This window comes from Lemur catta, chromosome 16, assembly GCF_020740605.2.
Source record: "Lemur catta isolate mLemCat1 chromosome 16, mLemCat1.pri, whole genome shotgun sequence".
Lineage (NCBI taxonomy): Eukaryota > Metazoa > Chordata > Mammalia > Primates > Lemuridae > Lemur > Lemur catta.
Genome location: NC_059143.1, coordinates 7,000,467 through 7,017,675, shown reverse-complemented (window position 1 = coordinate 7,017,675; position 17,209 = coordinate 7,000,467). Strand labels below are relative to the sequence as shown.

Genomic DNA, 17,209 nt, shown 5'->3' with positions numbered 1-17,209 from the left:
AGCTGTCTTGAGATCATAAAATACATGCTGTTTGTAACGTGCATTTTCCTTTTAATGTATTGTGAGCATTTCTTGTATCTTTAAATATTCTTCAAAACCATCATTGTATCTAGAGATCTAGTGTACAACGTGAAGACTGTAATTAATAATATAGTGTAGTATTGTGGTAATTTGTCAAGAGAGTGGATTTTAGGGTCTCTAACCACAAAAAAAAAGAAAGATAAAGAAAAAAGAAAGATAACTATGTGAGTATGTTAATTTGCTTAGCTATAGTAATCACTCCATTGTGTATATGCATATCAGGATAAGTATATCAAAACATCATGTTGTACACCTTAAATATATGCTGCAAAGGAAAGGGAAAAATTGTTGTAATACCTCCATGGTACTCGAGTACTGTCATAAAAGGTGCTGTGATGAGCATTACCCATAAGTCTTGGCACACATGTCTGCGTTTGTCCTCAGGGCACATTCAGAGGTGGAATTACTGCCTCAGGACCTATGCCTGTGTGTGGCAGAGTTGCCCCCGAGTTGCCCCCGAAACGCCAGGTGGAGTGCCACACCCAGTCATCAGCCTGGAAGTGGCTGCCTCCGTCCGCTCTTGCCAACACTATGTGTCCTGCCTTTTTTGAGTCTGTAAATCTCTAAGTGAAAAAAAATGATGTTTTAACACATACTAGTAATCATATTTATTGGCCATTTGTTTATTTTCTTACTAAGATGATTTTTCTATTGCTGTCAAGATATTACTCTTACGTTTGTCATGTGTTAGAAAAATGTTTTTCCAGTTTATCATTTGCCTTTTAATACTGTAAGTGGTTTCTTTTGATATGTTTTTTAAGAAGTTAAAAATGTCACCAATCTGTCCATCTTTTCCCTGGATGTTTCTGTTTTTCCTGTGTTTATAAAGACCATGCCCCAAGAACAAACAGAAATTCGTCTTTTTTTTTCCTAGTTCCTTTATAGTTTTTGCATCTAAAGTTTACTTCACCTAGGATTTATTTTGATACGTAGTATGAATTGGATCTCACTTTCTTCTGGATCATGTAATTTTTGTACAGTTGTTTCACCAACATATACCAGATAGCTCATTCTTTCCTCACTAGTTTAAAATGCTATCTGTGTTGATTGTTAAAATCTCATATATTCTTGAATCTATTTCTGAGCTCTCTATTTTGTTCCACTAATCTGTTTATTCTTATACCAGCACCAAACCATTATAGTATTTCTGTGTTTAGTACAAACCTACTGTCATTGTACTTCCTTTTCAAAGTGTTCTTGGCTATTTTCACTAATTTTATTTTTCTAGATCAGGGATCAGCAAACTTTTTCTGAAAAGGGCCAGACAGTAAATACTGCAGGCATTACAGGCCTTAATGGTCTGTCACTGGTGTTCAGCTCTGTCCCTGCAGTGCAAAGCAGCCACTGACAATAGTAAATGGGGCTGTGTTCTAATTAAGCCTTGTTTACAAAACAGACCATGGGTTGATTTGTCCTGAGAGCCATAGTTTGCCAACTCCTGTTCTTGATGACTCTCTCTCTCTCTCTCTCTCTATATATATATACACACACACACACATTTATTTATTTATTTATTATTGAGACAAGGTCTGGCTATGATGCCCAGGCTGGACTCGAATTCTTGGGCTTACACGATCCTCCCGCCTCAGCCTCCCGAGTAGCTGGAACTATAGGCACATGCCACTGGGCCTGGCAGATTTTTTACTTTGTCATATCCTTCCATCTTCTTATCACCCTTACAAACAGTAAAAGTGTGTGTATATTTGTTTGTGTGTTACATTTTATGTACATGTATATGTAGAGAGAGAGGAATTGGGTTAAAATGATACCTCGCTTACAAGGTGGTTTGGGAGAAACGTGACGGGTGTCTGTCTAAGTCACATGAGCCTTCCCATCACACAGCATCAGGCTTTCCTTTGTGTTGCTCCCCACGGTTTTGTGGTTTCCCTCATGCAGGTCCTGCAAATTTCCGGTTAGCTTTAATCCTTGCAGCGTTTCTCATTCTAATTCTCATCGTGAGTGGGGTCTGTGTCGGGGGTTCCACGGCTCCTGCATGTTCTGTGATTTGCTGGAGGGTCACAGGGCGGGGGCCGCAGGTGACAGCCCACTAGCAGGGGACATGAGGCAGGGCAGAGGCTCCTGTCTTCACCCCCTCCCCACCCAGAACGTGCTCCCACCTCCAGCATCAAGTGCAGCAGCCCGGGGTTCTGCAGAGATTTTAAGAAACTTTTGTCTCCACTTCTAGCTTTTGTTTCACTTCCACATACGTAGCTTTCTCTCCGCACGTACAGACTGCTCGGTCCCGTGGGAGATGGCAATGACATCTGGGCGGCTCGTGGACCGCAGGCTCCGCACTTGCCATTACAGTCCTGGAATCCAGTCCCTTAGGTGACACTTGGGAACAGGCTGTCCTGACTTCTTTTTTGTAACTCTTCTGCGTGACGGATCATCAGGGATGTTCACCTCACTCAGCTCGTTCAAATAAAAGACACTCACTCCCTAACTGAAGCGCGAGGGTGAAAACCCCTGTTACGGCGCGAGAACTCAGGCCGCTCTCAAGACAGGCTTCCTTCACCTGCTGGAGGACCCTGGCTCTCTGTGTTTGACTCACTTTGCCAAAGGGACTAAAGGAAATAAGGCCGCTTCCGCAGCTGGGGCTCCAGCCCCCTTTGTTAGCCAGGTCTCCGCCTCCTAGAGGCTGAGGGGCAGCTAGAATTTTAATTGTTTCTTAACCTAGAATTCTTCCACTAAGTGCCAAGGCCTGGCATTCTAAGAGTGAGACTCTTAAGACATGAACTGAGCTACGGCACTTAAACTCTAACTGTGATACAGGTGACTTGCATGAGAGCCTCCTTTCCACACTGTCCCGATATGGTGGCAGCACAGAAGACAGCCGCGAGTCGGGGCTGGGCCCACCCAAGGCGAGGTCTGGGGGGACGGGCGGGAGCTGCAGCGTCAGGAGAACCTCTTTACCCGCCAAGATCTGAATGGGACCAACAGAGCTTTCCTTTCCTTCCCCCTGCTTGCTTCCAGCTTGCCTCAGGATTAATTTAATCTTTTCAGATTAAGAGGCTACAACATCCCTTCATATGCCTCTAGGATGCTTCTCACTCATCTTCCGGTCATTTCTTTCTGTCTTCACACTTCCCCTTAGCAGGCACTGTCCTGGATTCCTGCTAGAATGTTGCAGACATCCTGGGCCCTTTTATTCATGCTCATGCTTGTATTTCAGACACATTTGCAGTTTCTTGCCCGGACCAGGCAGTGGTGCACCTGTAATTAAAACTAGGCAGGGACCCTCCCCTCCCCCCGTAGGACACAGCTAGGCCACTTCATGTGAGAATAGATTATAAACTCTGTGAGAACTTTAAGATGGAGGCTTAAACATGAATGGCCATGGATTTTTCCAGAATTCTGCAACCTCGATTAAGTTTTCCCCATAAACAAGGGCCATCCTTCTCTCCCTATCACTTTTTTATCTGGCCACGAAGGAATCAACAATTAATTTTGATATTAGCTCAAACAAAGCATAATTTGGAAGGTAAACCAGCTCTGGAAATATTAAATATCTGTTTCCAAAACTTGCTAGCTTACTCCTCTTCTTGCCTTCTCTGCACTGGTACAAATTATCCAGCCACCTGCTTTGACATTAAACTGAATGAGTGAGGAATACCCCAAATGCAATAATTAGGATTCAAACTTCTCACCAGACTTACCCAACTGCATATAAATGTTGGCTCTAAGTTGCTTCTTGATTCTAGAAGAAAACAGCCTTCGTCAATTGTGTGTGTTCCCACCTGTGGGGACGACGTCCGCCTATGGTGGCTGTCACGTGTGACCACCTTGGTAACAGAATGTCACTTGCATCTATTTCAGAGTTCCCTGAAAAGAAGAGGCAGTCGGGAAATGTACAAAGAGAAGAAAACTTTTAACCAGGTAAGCAGAGGTTTTCATGCCAATGTTATATCTCCTAAAGAGGAAATGGTCTCATTTTGAATTTCCTCAAAACGTATTAGTTTTGCCTTTAAAACATTCAAAGAAACATTACCTGCCGAAACATCTGGACTCATTGAAAACCTCCATGGGGTGAACATTTCTTTGCAAACCCACAGCTCCTCCCTTTTGTTCCTCTCTTGCACTGATAAGCTGGTGATTTCTTCAGGAAAGAGAAGAACAAACCGGCTTTGTGTAAAACAGATTTAGGTGTCGTTCAGGGGGTTGGCAGTCCTCCTAACTGGTAAAAAGTGTCGTGGCCTTCAAAGTCATGCACACAGTAAAAATAATACAGCTGCTGAAGTGTTGGGCTGTTCATAAGCCATTGTTTTGAGTGTTGTTTTTTTCTTAATGTGCAAGCTGAAAATATCTTAAATTGTCCTAATTGAAAGTAAAATATTCTAGCTGAGAAATGTTATAAAAAGCTTAGCTCTTTCCATGTACATGGTATGTGTTCTTCAAAACTTTCTTAGTTTTTCTGAAAAGTTGTTTTACTAGATTCCTTTCTTCTTTTTTAAAAAAATCGCTGCTAGTATTAGGTGTTGGGGAGAACAAAGGTGTCATTGGGATATCAGGTCACTGAACCCTGAGAGCAAGTAGTAATTAGAGAGACGCAGTTCGTCAGGGTAACCGGGAGAGCTCAAAGCCTGTCCCTGGGAACTCTCTTCTTAAGGATCCCACCTGGTTTCTCCATTCTCCAAACTCACTGATGCCCAGAATGTCATTCCAGGAGGGCCAGGCCCGTGTGAGCAGCAGAAATGCCAAAGATTAACTTTTCTTTTCCATCCTCTCTACCCCCCACATCTCACTTTAGAATCCACTAATCACAGGGAAATGAAAGTCTGCCGCCCACTGCTGGGCGCTTACACCCTCCTGGGCCCTTCTCATTAACTGGCTCTTGACCAAGGGAGATCTTTTCCTTAAAAGGGGGATTTCTGCCCCGTTGTGAAATGACCAACATGGAATTGCATTCGCCTGCGGGTGAAACGGGCCAAGGACAGGCGCAGCAGCTCCTGGGGCAGCGTCGCATCGCGGTGCCTGGGGTGTGTCAGGCCGCCCCCTTAGCCCGCGGGGTTATTGAGAAAGGAGTTTCTGTTCAGCAGAATGGTGGACTGGAACGCCTGGGGAACTGCAGGTCTGCGACCAAAACTCAAAGGAAACTGGCGCCCTGGCGCAAGGTAGGCACGTGGGCAGACAGCCGCTCGGGCCGCTGGCTAGATGGCAGACTTGCAAGCCAGAGAATATATGCAGACAGAATATATTTCTGACGCTTGACAAGGCCTTTCCCACTGGTGGCGATGGTGGTGGGCCCCGTGCGTCTCCCCCCACGCAGTGCTTGCCCTCTCTGTCCGCAGCAGGAATTGCGTCCTGGGGAAAGTCTGACTTGATCTTCTGCTTTCCTGCTGCATTCCTGGCGCCAGCTGACGAGCTCCCGAAACCAGAGCTTGACATCCTTAAGTTTAGGATTCGGCCTGGACCCCGCCCTAGAGTCTTGGCAGAGTTTTAGAAAGTCTCTGTTGCGAGATAAGATGAGTGTCCAGCCTCCTGCACTGAGGCTGTGATTCCCCATCTTATTGGAAGGAGTCCTCCCCCCAGACCCCAAGAATAGGCCAAGCTCAGCTTCCCTGGGGCCTCCGCCTCCCACACACCGCCTGGCAGGCCCAGCGGGCCCTGCTCCAGCCTCCTCAGGAGCAAGTCTGACGCCTTCATTGAATACAACCCCCCCCCCAGCTTCAGGATTTTCTTTATTTCACAAACTGCTTTAGTCTTGGCGGCAGCCTCGCCATGCATGCATGGGTGTCGCGTCGATGGCAGCATGTTCTAATCACGTGTTAGAATCTCGGTGTCTGTGTAGCTTCTTTCTTTAAAGAACAAGAAGACTTTTTGGACATTTCATCAATCCTCAGGTAATATACAAACCGGTCACTCATTAGGGTGTGTCGTAGAACCTTGCTGTTTCACTGACCTGGGTTTAGGTTCCCGGCGACGGAGGAGTATTGTTCTGGTTATAGTGAGACTTGCAGGGGATGGTGGTTGGCGGGGAACGGTGTGAAGTTAAAGGTTTCCTGAAATCGAGGTGATTTGAGGGCTCCATGGGATCTCCTACTGGCATAAGAGTCCAGATAAGCACTTAAAACCCTTCTCAGAGATCCTACCTCCCTCTCCCAACCTCTCAGTTCAGCCTTTGGGGAAAACTCTCAGGGAGACGGCCCAAGAGTCCTTGATCGAGACTCTTGTTTGAGATGAGACTGCTCAACTGTGCAGGCCGCTGTGCCCGGATCTACCCCTCCCGGCCTGGCCTCCGCCACTTCAGGGCCTCACCGGCCACAAGTCTGCATGGAAGTGGAGTCAGGACACTGGTCACAGTGGCCCTGCCCACCCCGTGGTCTGGCCCAGTCCTGAGCTCCAGGCTGGAGGTGGGTAGATGGTGGGGCCGAGTTGTTCTCATAGTTGGACGACGTTCTCTCCGGTGATACCTGCTGCTGTGGCTTTCCCTGCTGCACAGGTGAAGATGGGGCGATTGAGGCGATTGGGACTGAGGCTACACTCTGGCTCCCAAGTTCACGATGGGGTTGATGGCATGCCCTATCTTCCAGCTTTTAACTTCCAACCTAATTTATTTGCAAAGTATTTACATTCATTTCTCCACTGATTATGTTTTTTGGCTTAAACTCCGTTCCTTCATGTGAACAAAAAAGACCTGTCTTGTGTTTTTGGATTTTTTGCAAATGTATATTTAATGAAAAATGGAAAAGGTGCTTTTGATTCTTTTACTTTTGAAAGTTCTAAGAAGCTGGGGTTGTTTAAAGTAGCATGCCAATATCTGGTACATAGTAGGTACTCAATAAATATGTACTGAAAGAATGAATGAACAAAGAAACATTCATGCTTTTCCTTTAGTATTAGGGTTAAACACAGGATATGTCTTGTATAACCCTTGTAGTCTATGTAGAGCCTTGTTTAAAAATTTCCCCAGAAGCAAAGATGACCTGTTTGCTCAGTAGTTGAGTAGGGCAGATAGCCTTGCTTTGAGTTAGTCACAGAAGTGCTTTTTATGTCTGCATAATCAAAACCAAACCAAATCCTTAATGCGATAAGTTTTTAGAACTCAAAGACCATGTGACACATATTATTCTCCTAATGTACAAGGAGGGGAAAAATAAAGACAGAGTTACTAGCCTCTTTCCCCAATATTAATTGTGTTTCAGACAAAGAACAAAGTTAATTTCGGCAAGCTAGAGTATGATAATGTATCATATACAAACCAGTTTGCTGTACATTATGTTGTTTGACCTTCACAATGACTTTGTGGTTGGACAAGCATCCTGCTTTAGACATAAAGAGACAGGTTCACCAGGGCTCTGTGATGAGCCCAAGTCCCCTGGACAATGTCAGGGCAAAGCTAGGACTCCAGGCGGCAGGTTTGACCCCAAGTCCAGCAGGACTCGCTTTAACCTTGGCCAAGTAGATGCCAACGGGCATGTTGTCCCTCGGAGGTTGCACAGACAGTGCCAGAGCGTGCTTCCCATGTGGCACTGCTGCACACTGGCTCTGGGTCTTTCCGTGAGTCTTCTTTTTTTTTTTTTGAGACAAAGTCTCACTCTGTTGCGCGGGCTAGAGTGCCATGGTGTCAGCCTAGCTCACAGCAACCTCAAACTCCTGGGCTCAAGCGATCCTTCTGCCTCAGCCTCCCGAGCAGCTGGGACCACAGGCAGGCGCCACCATGCCTGGCTAATTTTTTTTCTATATATATTTTTAGTTGTCCATACAATTTCTTTTCCACTTTCAGTAGAGACGGGGTCTCACTCTTGCTCAGGCTGGTCTCGAACTCCTGAGCCCAAACGATCCACCCGCCTCGGCCTCCCAGAGTGCTAGGATTACAGGCGTGAGCCACCGTGCCTGGCCCCGTGAGTCTTCTTGTCATGGCATTTTATCCCCTTCCATGGGGTTCATGGTGAGGGAGGAGGGATCAAGGCAGGGCGGGAGGGGGAAAGTTGAGGGGCGCCAAGGGAGGGGTTTCTGTATCTTCCTGCCACGTGAGTGTGTGACAAGAATATGGCAGAGAACGAGCCACGTTCTCTGAGTGTAAAAGCTGCATCGTGAGCACAAATGCTGATGTGAAAGCGTTAATCTTGTTCCAGAGCACGGCGGACAGGCCTGGAGAGCAGTTTGATGGATCTGCCTGCACCCCTGGGGCCGACGGGGCTCGACTCCCGCAGTTCCTCTGTGTGATGGGGAAGCCCCTGGGGAAGCCTTTTGGAGCTTCCGATAGCCAGTGGAAGAGCAGTGATTAGTGAAGTAGTCATTTTCCCATTCCCTGAATGTGAATAGCAAAACATTTCCATGAGACCAAGGCGGCGAGTTCACATAGCTTCAAAGCATGGAGACCAGCGCTGGCACAGCGGACTTGACTTTCCAGTTGATCCAAAAGGTGCCTTCTTGACCTCAGCCAGCACTGTGGCTGTGAGCAGCAGGGTCAGTGTCGGGGACCCTCGAGAACCCGCTGGTATCCCCTGGTGTCCCGATGAGGACCCCTTCTCGGGTCTTAAAACACTTGATTCCATCTAACACTTAACTCCTGGCCTTTGGTCTCTGAGTGTAATTTCCTGCTGTGTTACAGTGGCTAACGGGACAGGGACGCAGGCAAAGCTCTGAGGTTGCACTTGTGTGGTGAAGGCGTGAGGAGACAGGGGTCTGGGACTGCAGCAGCTGTCAGAGCTGGGGACCGATGCAGCAAGCACCTGGGCTTCCAAAGCACCCTCCTGCTCGTCACTCATCACCTCATATTTTTGTCATCATGTCATTCTTGTGGGACTTTGGGGCTGGGGAGACCAGGAGGGAGAGAGGCAGATTGCCCTGTCTCCCATACCTCAGCAGGTCAGGGAAAGCTGGGCTCTGACTTGGGGTCTCCTGGCCCTCCCATCCTGGTGATACCTGTCCCAGTGCTGCTGGCCACTTTGGATGGGGAGAGAGTGAGGGCAGCAGGGAGGACGTGGCCCGAGTCACTTGCCTGCGCCGGGCTCCGGCCAGGGTCCTGGTCTCTCTCACCCGTGCTGGTGACTGACCACAAGGACCCACGATACCGAAGGGTCACGTGTTACTGATGGGTGTTAGGTTTCACTTCATTTTCTGCTTCTTCACTCACAACGTGTATGATGGTTTTCATGTGCACGTTTTTTCCCCAACCAGTGTCTGGGTTTCTTCTGTCTCCGTGACAAAGCAACAAGCTGCAGGCCCTTCCCAGGCCCCACCTGCACCCCTGCTTGTGTCGGCTCTTTCTCCGGGTAACCAGACGGCACCGACGGAAAGATCGGTGTTGTGTGTTTGCGTGTGTACTGGGGGCGAGGTGCGAGGGGAATCGTCAAAAACACGAACATTTGGTATTTCCAAATAACCCTTCTCCCGGGCTGTTCTCTCTGGCAGGATGACAGTGCCGATTTGAAGTGCCAGCTTCAGTTTGCCAAAGAGGAAGCCTCCCTGATGCGCAAGAAAATGGCCAAGCTAGGACGGGAGAAGGACGAGCTGGAACAGGAGCTCCAGAAGTACAAGTCCCTGTACGGTGACGTGGACAGCCCTCTCCCCACTGGGGAAGCGGGCGGGCCCCCCAGTACCCGGGAGGCCGAGCTGAAGCTGCGGCTGAAGCTGGTGGAGGAGGAAGCCAACATCTTGGGCCGGAAGATCGTGGAGCTGGAGGTGGAGAACCGCGGCCTCAAAGCGGAGATGGAGGACGTGCGAGGCCAGCACGAGCGAGAGGGGCTGGGCCGGGACCCCGCGCCCGGCATTCCTACCTCACCCTTCGGCGACTCCGTGGAGTCCTCCGCAGAGCTGCGCCGCCACTTGCAGTTTGTGGAGGAGGAAGCGGAGCTGCTCCGCAGGTCCATATCCGAGATCGAGGACCACAACCGGCAGCTGACACATGAGCTGAGCAAGTTCAAGTTTGAGCCTCGCCAGGAGCCGGGGTGGCTCGGGGAGGGTAAGGGGGCTGGGGCTGGCGCGCCCCTGCAGGAGGAGCTGAAGTCGGCCAGGCTGCAGATCAGCGAGCTGAGCGGGAAGGTGCTGAAGCTGCAGCACGAGAACCGCGTGCTGCAGTCCAACGTCCAGCGCTGCGACCTGGCCGTGCACCTGGGGCCACGTGCCCCGAGCCCCCGGGACAGCGATGCGGAGAGTGATGCGGGCAAGAAGGAGAGCGACGGGGAGGAGGGCCGCCTGCCCCAGCCCAAGCGGGAGGGCCCTGTAGGTGGAGAGAGCGACTCAGAGGAGACGTTCGAGAAGACGTCGGGCTTTGGGAGCGGGAAGCCGTCGGAGGCCAGCGAGCCGTGCCCCGTGGAGCTCCTGAAGGCCCAGGAGGACTCTGAGTGCCTGGTGACCATAAAGCACGAGGCCCAGCGGCTTGAGCGGACCGTGGAGCGGCTTATCACAGACACTGACAGCTTCCTCTGTGACACGGGGGCCACCCTGGAGCCTGGCGTCCAGGGCGAGGACGCCCAGGACGAGCCCCACTTGCTGGGGACCATCAATGCGAAGATGAAGGCTTTCAGGAAGGAGCTGCAGGCCTTCCTGGAGCAGGTGAACCGGCTGGGGGACGGCCTGTCCCCCTTGCCCCACCTCACAGAGTCCTCCAGCTTCCTGTCCACTGTGACCTCCGTGTCCCGGGACTCCCCCATCGGGACCCTGGGGAAGGAGCTGGGCCCAGACTTGCAGGTAAGGGGGCTCCTGGCTTCGCCTCCCTGCTCCGTCTTGCTCTTCCTGCTCCTGGCTGGCCTTGCTGCCCTCGGGCTCGTGCTGCTCACCGCTGCTTGGTTATGATTTCAAGCCTGCATTGTACTAAAGCCTCGAGGGCCAACCAAATCCTTTCTATTGGTTGGGTTTCTTTTTTTTTTTTTTTTTAAGTTCTCTTTTATTTCCTTGTTTCTTTTTCCTTTTTCCTCTCTTACTTTTCCCTGCGCCGCTGCCCGTGGCTCACAGGCCCTCCCAGACGCAAGGCTGGCCACGGAGGCGCAGGGATCGACGCGGCCGGCCTTGCCCCTTTCTTGGTGTCTCAGACCACCGGCTGCCCGAGGAAGAAGCAATGCGGAGTTTAAGACCAAGTACAAACTCGCGGCTCAGTCAGGATAATTAGCAGACTCGCTAACGAGCGTGCGCATCCCTAGCTGGGCTTGCTGCCGGAGGGACACGGCGCGGCCTCGGCCCTAGGCAGCCCAGGCCCACGTCCTGCTGGAGGACAGGCCAGCAGGGCGAGAGCACAGTTCCCAGAGGAGGATGTTTCTCCCGGAGAATCTCCCTGCCGCTCGCTCCCGCCCTCCCGAGCCGAGCGGCCTCCCGAGGACTGCTCCCCGTGCCTCGCTGGGGCGCAGGGCCCAGCTGCTGCCGGAGTGTGGCTTTTGCTGCTCGACCCACAAGTAAGGAAGGAGGAGCCTTGTTTTCTGTCCCTTCACGGGTAGTGTGCTTGCCGTGGGGTTCCGACTCCGCGCCCCTGCATGTGCCCCTTGCCCGGCGTCCCGCTCTCCGCCCTGTCTGCTCTCCGCGAGTGTCCGCCCCCCCTTCCGCTCCTCCCCCTCCGGTCCGCTCTCCTCTCTCCCGCGCCACGGCCTCAAGCTGGTGTTTCTAGTCATGCTCTTCTTCGTCTGGTAGTTTCTTCAGTCGTCTCCCTTACCCATTTTTGTTTCTTTCTCCTCCCTCCCAACCCCTTTGTCCTGTGTTTTTTGTTTAAAATTAAAACAAAACAAAACAAAATCCCTCCCATGCACCTCACAGTCCAGACTGAGAGAGCAGCTAGAGTGGCAGCTCGGTCCGGCCCGGGGGGACGAGCGGGACAGCTTGCGCCTTCGAGCCACACGGGAGCTGCACCGCCGCGCCGACGGGGACGCCGGGAGCCACGGGCCGGGAGGCCAGAGCTGCTTCAGCCTGGAGGTCAGCAAGCTGGTGGCCCCAGGTCCCACCCCACCCTCCCGCCCCTCCTGCCATGTGGCTGGCTGTGTGGGGTTTCCCCACGGGGACGAGGCCCTGAGGGAACATGGCAGGAGGATGTGGAGCTAGGTGGCACTTCCCCAGCATCACAGCCCATTGCATGGAACTGGAGGGTGTACACAGGTGCATGTGGGCAAACTGCCACACTTGCCGGATGGGAGTGATAGTCATGGCAGGCACTGTCCCCCTTCCTGTTTCCCCAGGCCCTGGGGGCACCTGGAGGTGGGACTGACTGGGGAGTGTACAGTGGCTTCCTGTCCAAAAGCAGAGAAAGTAGGAATGGAAACCAAGCACGAGCTCTCCTAGTTTGGAGGAAACTCTCTTTGGGGTTTCCTTTTTCAGCTCTTCATTGCCTGTGTGTCGTGTGAGCATCCATGGTCTCTGGTTGACACTGTTCTGGCCTGTTGGCAGAATCGGGGAGGTTCACTCCCAGCCAGTGGCGTCCTCAGCAGTCTCTGTTGCCATGGTAACCCCATGTACACAGAGCTGCAGCCACCACAGGGACCTGCATGGTTGAAACGGTTGTCAACGGTCCTGTAAGAGTGAAAGATCTTAGACGCAAGCCGTCCTCGCAGGGCAGGAAGACGGGTGTTCCCGAGGAAGAAGGGCTAGGGCAACACAGTCCTCATTAGAGGAGGACAGTGACTTCTCCAAGACACCGATGAAGATTCCTAATGTCTCTGCCCCTGTGGGGAGGTTACCACTTAGCTGCGAGGCAGGGGAGAGGAGGAGACTGCGCCAGCTGAGACACACAGAAGTGCACGCAGCAGAAAGCCCTGCCCTTCCTTGAGGAAGGGAAGTGAGCAGAGGCACAGGGTGGGGCAGAGCAGGAGCCGCTGTGACTTGAAGAGGCCACTGGCCCGTCGTCAGAGACAGGGATGGCAGGGCTGCAGCCTCACCCAGGGGAGCTCAAGTATCTCCAGTGTCAGGCCTTTTCCCCTGGCCCTGCAGGAGAGGGTGGCACGTCTCTCCCCCTGTGACGGGGCCCACACCAACATGAACACCACCTCCACAAAGCCTGAATAAGACAAGCACTGTCTTTGGAGATGAAGTTAGACATGTATTACCACCGTATCGACTTCAGTGTGTTCTCGTTTGAAAATCGCAAGTAAGGCCGGGTGCAGTGGCTCACACCCGTAAACCTAGCACTCTGGGAGGCTGAGGCGGGTGGATCACTCAAGGTCAGGAGTTCGAGACCAGCCTGAGCAAGAGCGAGACCCCGTCTCTACTAAAAAATAGAAAGAAATTATCTGGCCAACTAAAAATATACATAGAAAAAATTAGCCGGGCATGGTGGCACATGCCTGTAGTCCCAGCTACTCGGGAGGCTGAGGCAGGAGGATTGCTTAAGCCCAGGAGTCTGAGGTTGCTGTGAGCTAGGCTGACGCCACAGCACTCACTCTAGCCCAGGCAACAAAGAGAGACTGAGAAAAGAAAATCGCAAGTAAGATGTCCCTAGGTTTTATACCACAATAGAACAGAACAGGCAAATACTTGGGGAACTCCCATTGTCCCCATGGATGTAGTGACTTAGTGCCTTGGGACTCTATAGAACTTTCACAGGAAGCACCTTCGTTGGCCTGGGCTGCACACAGGGCTTCTCCGAGAATGCTGGTTGCTGGGGCATTAGCACACTCCCCATGCTGTACATTTCACATGGCTTGAGTGATCCACCTCCAGGATGGAACCCTCTGGAACACACGTTGCCCAGCCTTCAGTTAGCTCTGCACCACTAAGCTAGTTCTGGCAGGATGTCATACTGCACTGGAATCAAACTCAGAGTGGGCACCAGGGCCCCTGGGCTCTAGCCCAGCTGTGTCCTTTAGTAGCTCAATTTTTTCACTTATCTCTGGGCCTCTGTTTTCTCATCTGTAAAATGGGAGTAAACTGCCCAACCTGCTTCCAGGTGCTATGTGTGGTTGATTCTCAGAGTATAGGAGCTGTTGAATGAGGAAATACCTTAAAAAATGCCAAATGCAGTGTCCATGTGAGGTATGAGTAACAATAGGGCAGCACGTCCTACCATTGGGGACGGCAGGAGGGAAAGGGCTCACGGCTCCCCTGGACGTGGTGCCAGTTTCTCTGCCCACGCAGCCCCTTCTTATTTGCCACTGGCTGTTTCCAGAACCACAACTCTGGCTGCACGGGGCAGCTGTCTTCCCTTTGATGGCCTGTTTTACAAGAACTGCATCTCCCCTCCAGGTGCTCCATCATTCAAGGCCTGTCACACGTGCAGAGCCCTTCTGGGTGCTTCCTAGGTCCTCCCTGTTTCACTGGGGCGATGATACGTTGCCACGTACACGAATGCATTGCATGGCTTCAAAATGGCCCATGATTTGAGAGAGAGAAAAATACTTCGTTGATTCAAGCTGCATGTCGAGGGACAATAAAACTCTCGTAATAGGTACACTTTCAGAGTTAGTTGGTGCCAGGTGGCAATATAGGATCATGGAACAATTATAGCTCAGCAGGGAACGTCAGAGCCTTAGACCGATTTTCTCCTTCTGCAAATGAGAACAAAGGAGGTCTGAGGAGCACGCGCCTTGCCAGTGAGTCCCCAGCTGCTCGGTGGCAACTGGGTGTAGAACAGTCTCCTGGAGCCACTTCCGTCCTCCGTGCCCCGCCCGTGTCCCGCGAGCGCTGTGGCAGCAGCAGGGGTGCCCAGCGCTGACCCCAGCACTGTCCCGGTGTGTTTCTGATCATGGTCACTCAAGTGACTTAAACGGCCGGCTATCTTGCCGTGGGACGGTTCTTTTAGACATTTGTCCAGTTTTCTTTAATTTTGTATATTTTAACGAGAAGGTTAAAGAAAATAAAACTCAATAGTGAAAGGCCAGATCTAGGGAGCATCATTTCCTAGAAGGGGAAATGAATGGCATTAATCAGGAGTTAAACATCCTCTGTTCTGATGTTTTTATTCACAAAAGCTTTTCACACAGAAGAGAAAACTCAATTAATTATGCTGCAAACACTCTATTTAAAATTTTTTTTACAAAAACAAATACATTCTGGAACCACTTTGATACCTTCAAAGTGTTTCCTTTCATTAGAGGAGCTGTATGTAGGTCCCTCGTAGAGCCTGGGCCGGGAGAGCCCGCCCATCCCTGGTGTGGACGTCACTCTGACAGCCTCATTAGTTTGGTCTTTGAGTATTACACTGTGTCAAGGAATTGTACAATGGCCAATTCTGGCGAGCAGAGCTCTTTTAATGAAAACATCCGTGAACTCACTGCCAGCAACTGCTGTCCTGTGAGGCTGGCCTGGGAGCAGGGCACAGAGCCCCCGTGAGTTAGCTGGCAGCCTGGCCACAAAGGCTGCTCCACGCTGAAGACTCAACAGGCCCCACCGAGAGACAGACAGGGACGCTGCCGTGGGTGAAGCGGGATGTGCCGTGGCCGGCCTTCTCCAGCAGTTTGCCTTCAGTGCCTCAGGGGTGAGAGACAGCCAGTATCAGAGGCATAAACGAAGAAACAGCTTTCTGAATTTAAGCAGAAGTTTTAAAAGAGGATCAGTTTCTCAAGTTGCATTTATAAAATGCATCTGTGGATTTTTGCCTTATGGATTTTTCTATTTGCAGAACAGGGAAAGAAGATAAGTTGTTATTCTGGAAGATTGGGGTATTTTGGCCAGGTTAAAACTATGACTACCACTGGCAGTAGCAGCAGCAGCAGTAATAACAAGAAGGAGAAAAAGAAGTACATTCTTTTTTTTTGAGACAGTGTCACTCTGTCACCCAGGCTGGAGTGCAGTGGCGTCAGCCTAGCTCACAGCAACCTCAGACTCCTGGGCTCAAGTGATCCTCCTGCCTCAGCCTCCCAAGTAGCTGGCACTACAGGCATGCAGCACCATGCCGGGCTAATATTTCTATTTTTAATAGAGACAGGGTCTTGCTCTTGCTCAGGCTGGTCTCGAACTCCTGAGCTCAAGCGATCCTCCTGCCTTGGCCTGCCAGAGTGCTGGGATTACAGGCGTGAGCCACCGCGCCCGGCCTGCAGCACATTCTTACACATCGCACATTTCCAGCAGATAACAAACCTGTGTGGTGCGGGAGGCCTGCCACTCAGATGGCACCGTTCTCTAAACCTATGGCAGGAGTGGCATCTCCCAGCCCCGCATTGTTACAAACAGCCACGGCCAGGGCAAAGTACAGTCAGAACCTACTAAAACCCACTAACTTATTAAGGCAACCACACAAAAATTAACTGCTAAAAAAACCCCAGGCTCCAGAATGACAAATACTCCTTTTGCCTACTGTTAGTATTAGCCAGATTCTTAGTCTAGGTTCTGGAATCTTCCCGACTCTGCTCCCTAGGGTTCCCATGAAACCTGCCGAGAGCTTTGCTTCATCAGGCAAGAGCAGTGTGTAGGATATAGTTTGGAATGTGCAAGGCGCCTTAAAAATAGTTCTGAATGAGAGGGAGCTGAGCATGGACACTGGTCAGATTTCACATGCACCACGCCTGGCCCAGAGGATTCCGTTTCTAAGTCAGAAATCTCAGGGCTCTTCTGCTTAGCTCTTCCTCTTACCCTTTCATCAAAGGAGCACAAAGCATTTGCCATCCCTCATGCTGCAGCCGTGAAATACCAGCCACAGTAAAATTATGTGGGGTCTTATGCCAAGGACTTGTACACGTGTTGCCCTCATATCCCACTTTTGAAAGAAGTAAGTGGTAGCAAAACTTGTCAGGACAAAAATGGAACTCACCAGAAAATGAAGTCATGGGAATGGAGGTCATTGCTAGACATTATGGTGACTGCAGTGAAAAGCATTCTCTTGTTTGTTTATTGAGATGGTGAAATAATCTTAAGTGTGGAAGGTAATTTATAACCCCTTTTTCTGGAGATGTTCGGGAAATCAGAGGTGTAAATCGGTGTGGAACACGGCCTCAGAACACTGACATGGGGGGGCGGTGATGTCAAGAATAATGTCTCAGCAGCCTCGGAAACATGTGAGGATGGTATTTGTTTAAATAAGATGAATTTGTTTGGTGTATAATCAGAATCTTAGGTAAGTGAGCAAAGGATGGTTTTTAGAATCAAACCTTTGGGGATTGGGTGATGAAGGGAAGTCTTTATTTTTCTAGAGGAAGTTCTATGTGTCATGTGAAAACTTTCTGCACACGTATGTGGTTGTTTGTAGTTGTGTGGCAGTAGAATAATTCTGGACTGAAACTTTTGTCATAGCATGTTTGTATTTTGTTCTTTGTAACACTGGAGTGACGGTGGC

General features: G+C 50.6%; 1 protein-coding gene across 2 annotated transcripts in view; it reads left to right on the top strand.

Moving 5' to 3' along the window:
• MTCL1 (microtubule crosslinking factor 1) overlaps positions 1-17,209 on the top strand; it is a 117,056-nt gene that overhangs the window by 60,570 nt on the left and 39,277 nt on the right. For both annotated transcript variants that reach the window (XM_045527262.1, XM_045527264.1), the window contains exons 4-6: positions 3,898-3,957; positions 9,439-10,716; positions 11,770-11,925. In XM_045527262.1, coding sequence (XP_045383218.1) covers positions 3,898-3,957; positions 9,439-10,716; positions 11,770-11,925 — 1,494 coding nt within the window. The remainder of the gene's footprint in view (positions 1-3,897; positions 3,958-9,438; positions 10,717-11,769; positions 11,926-17,209) is intronic.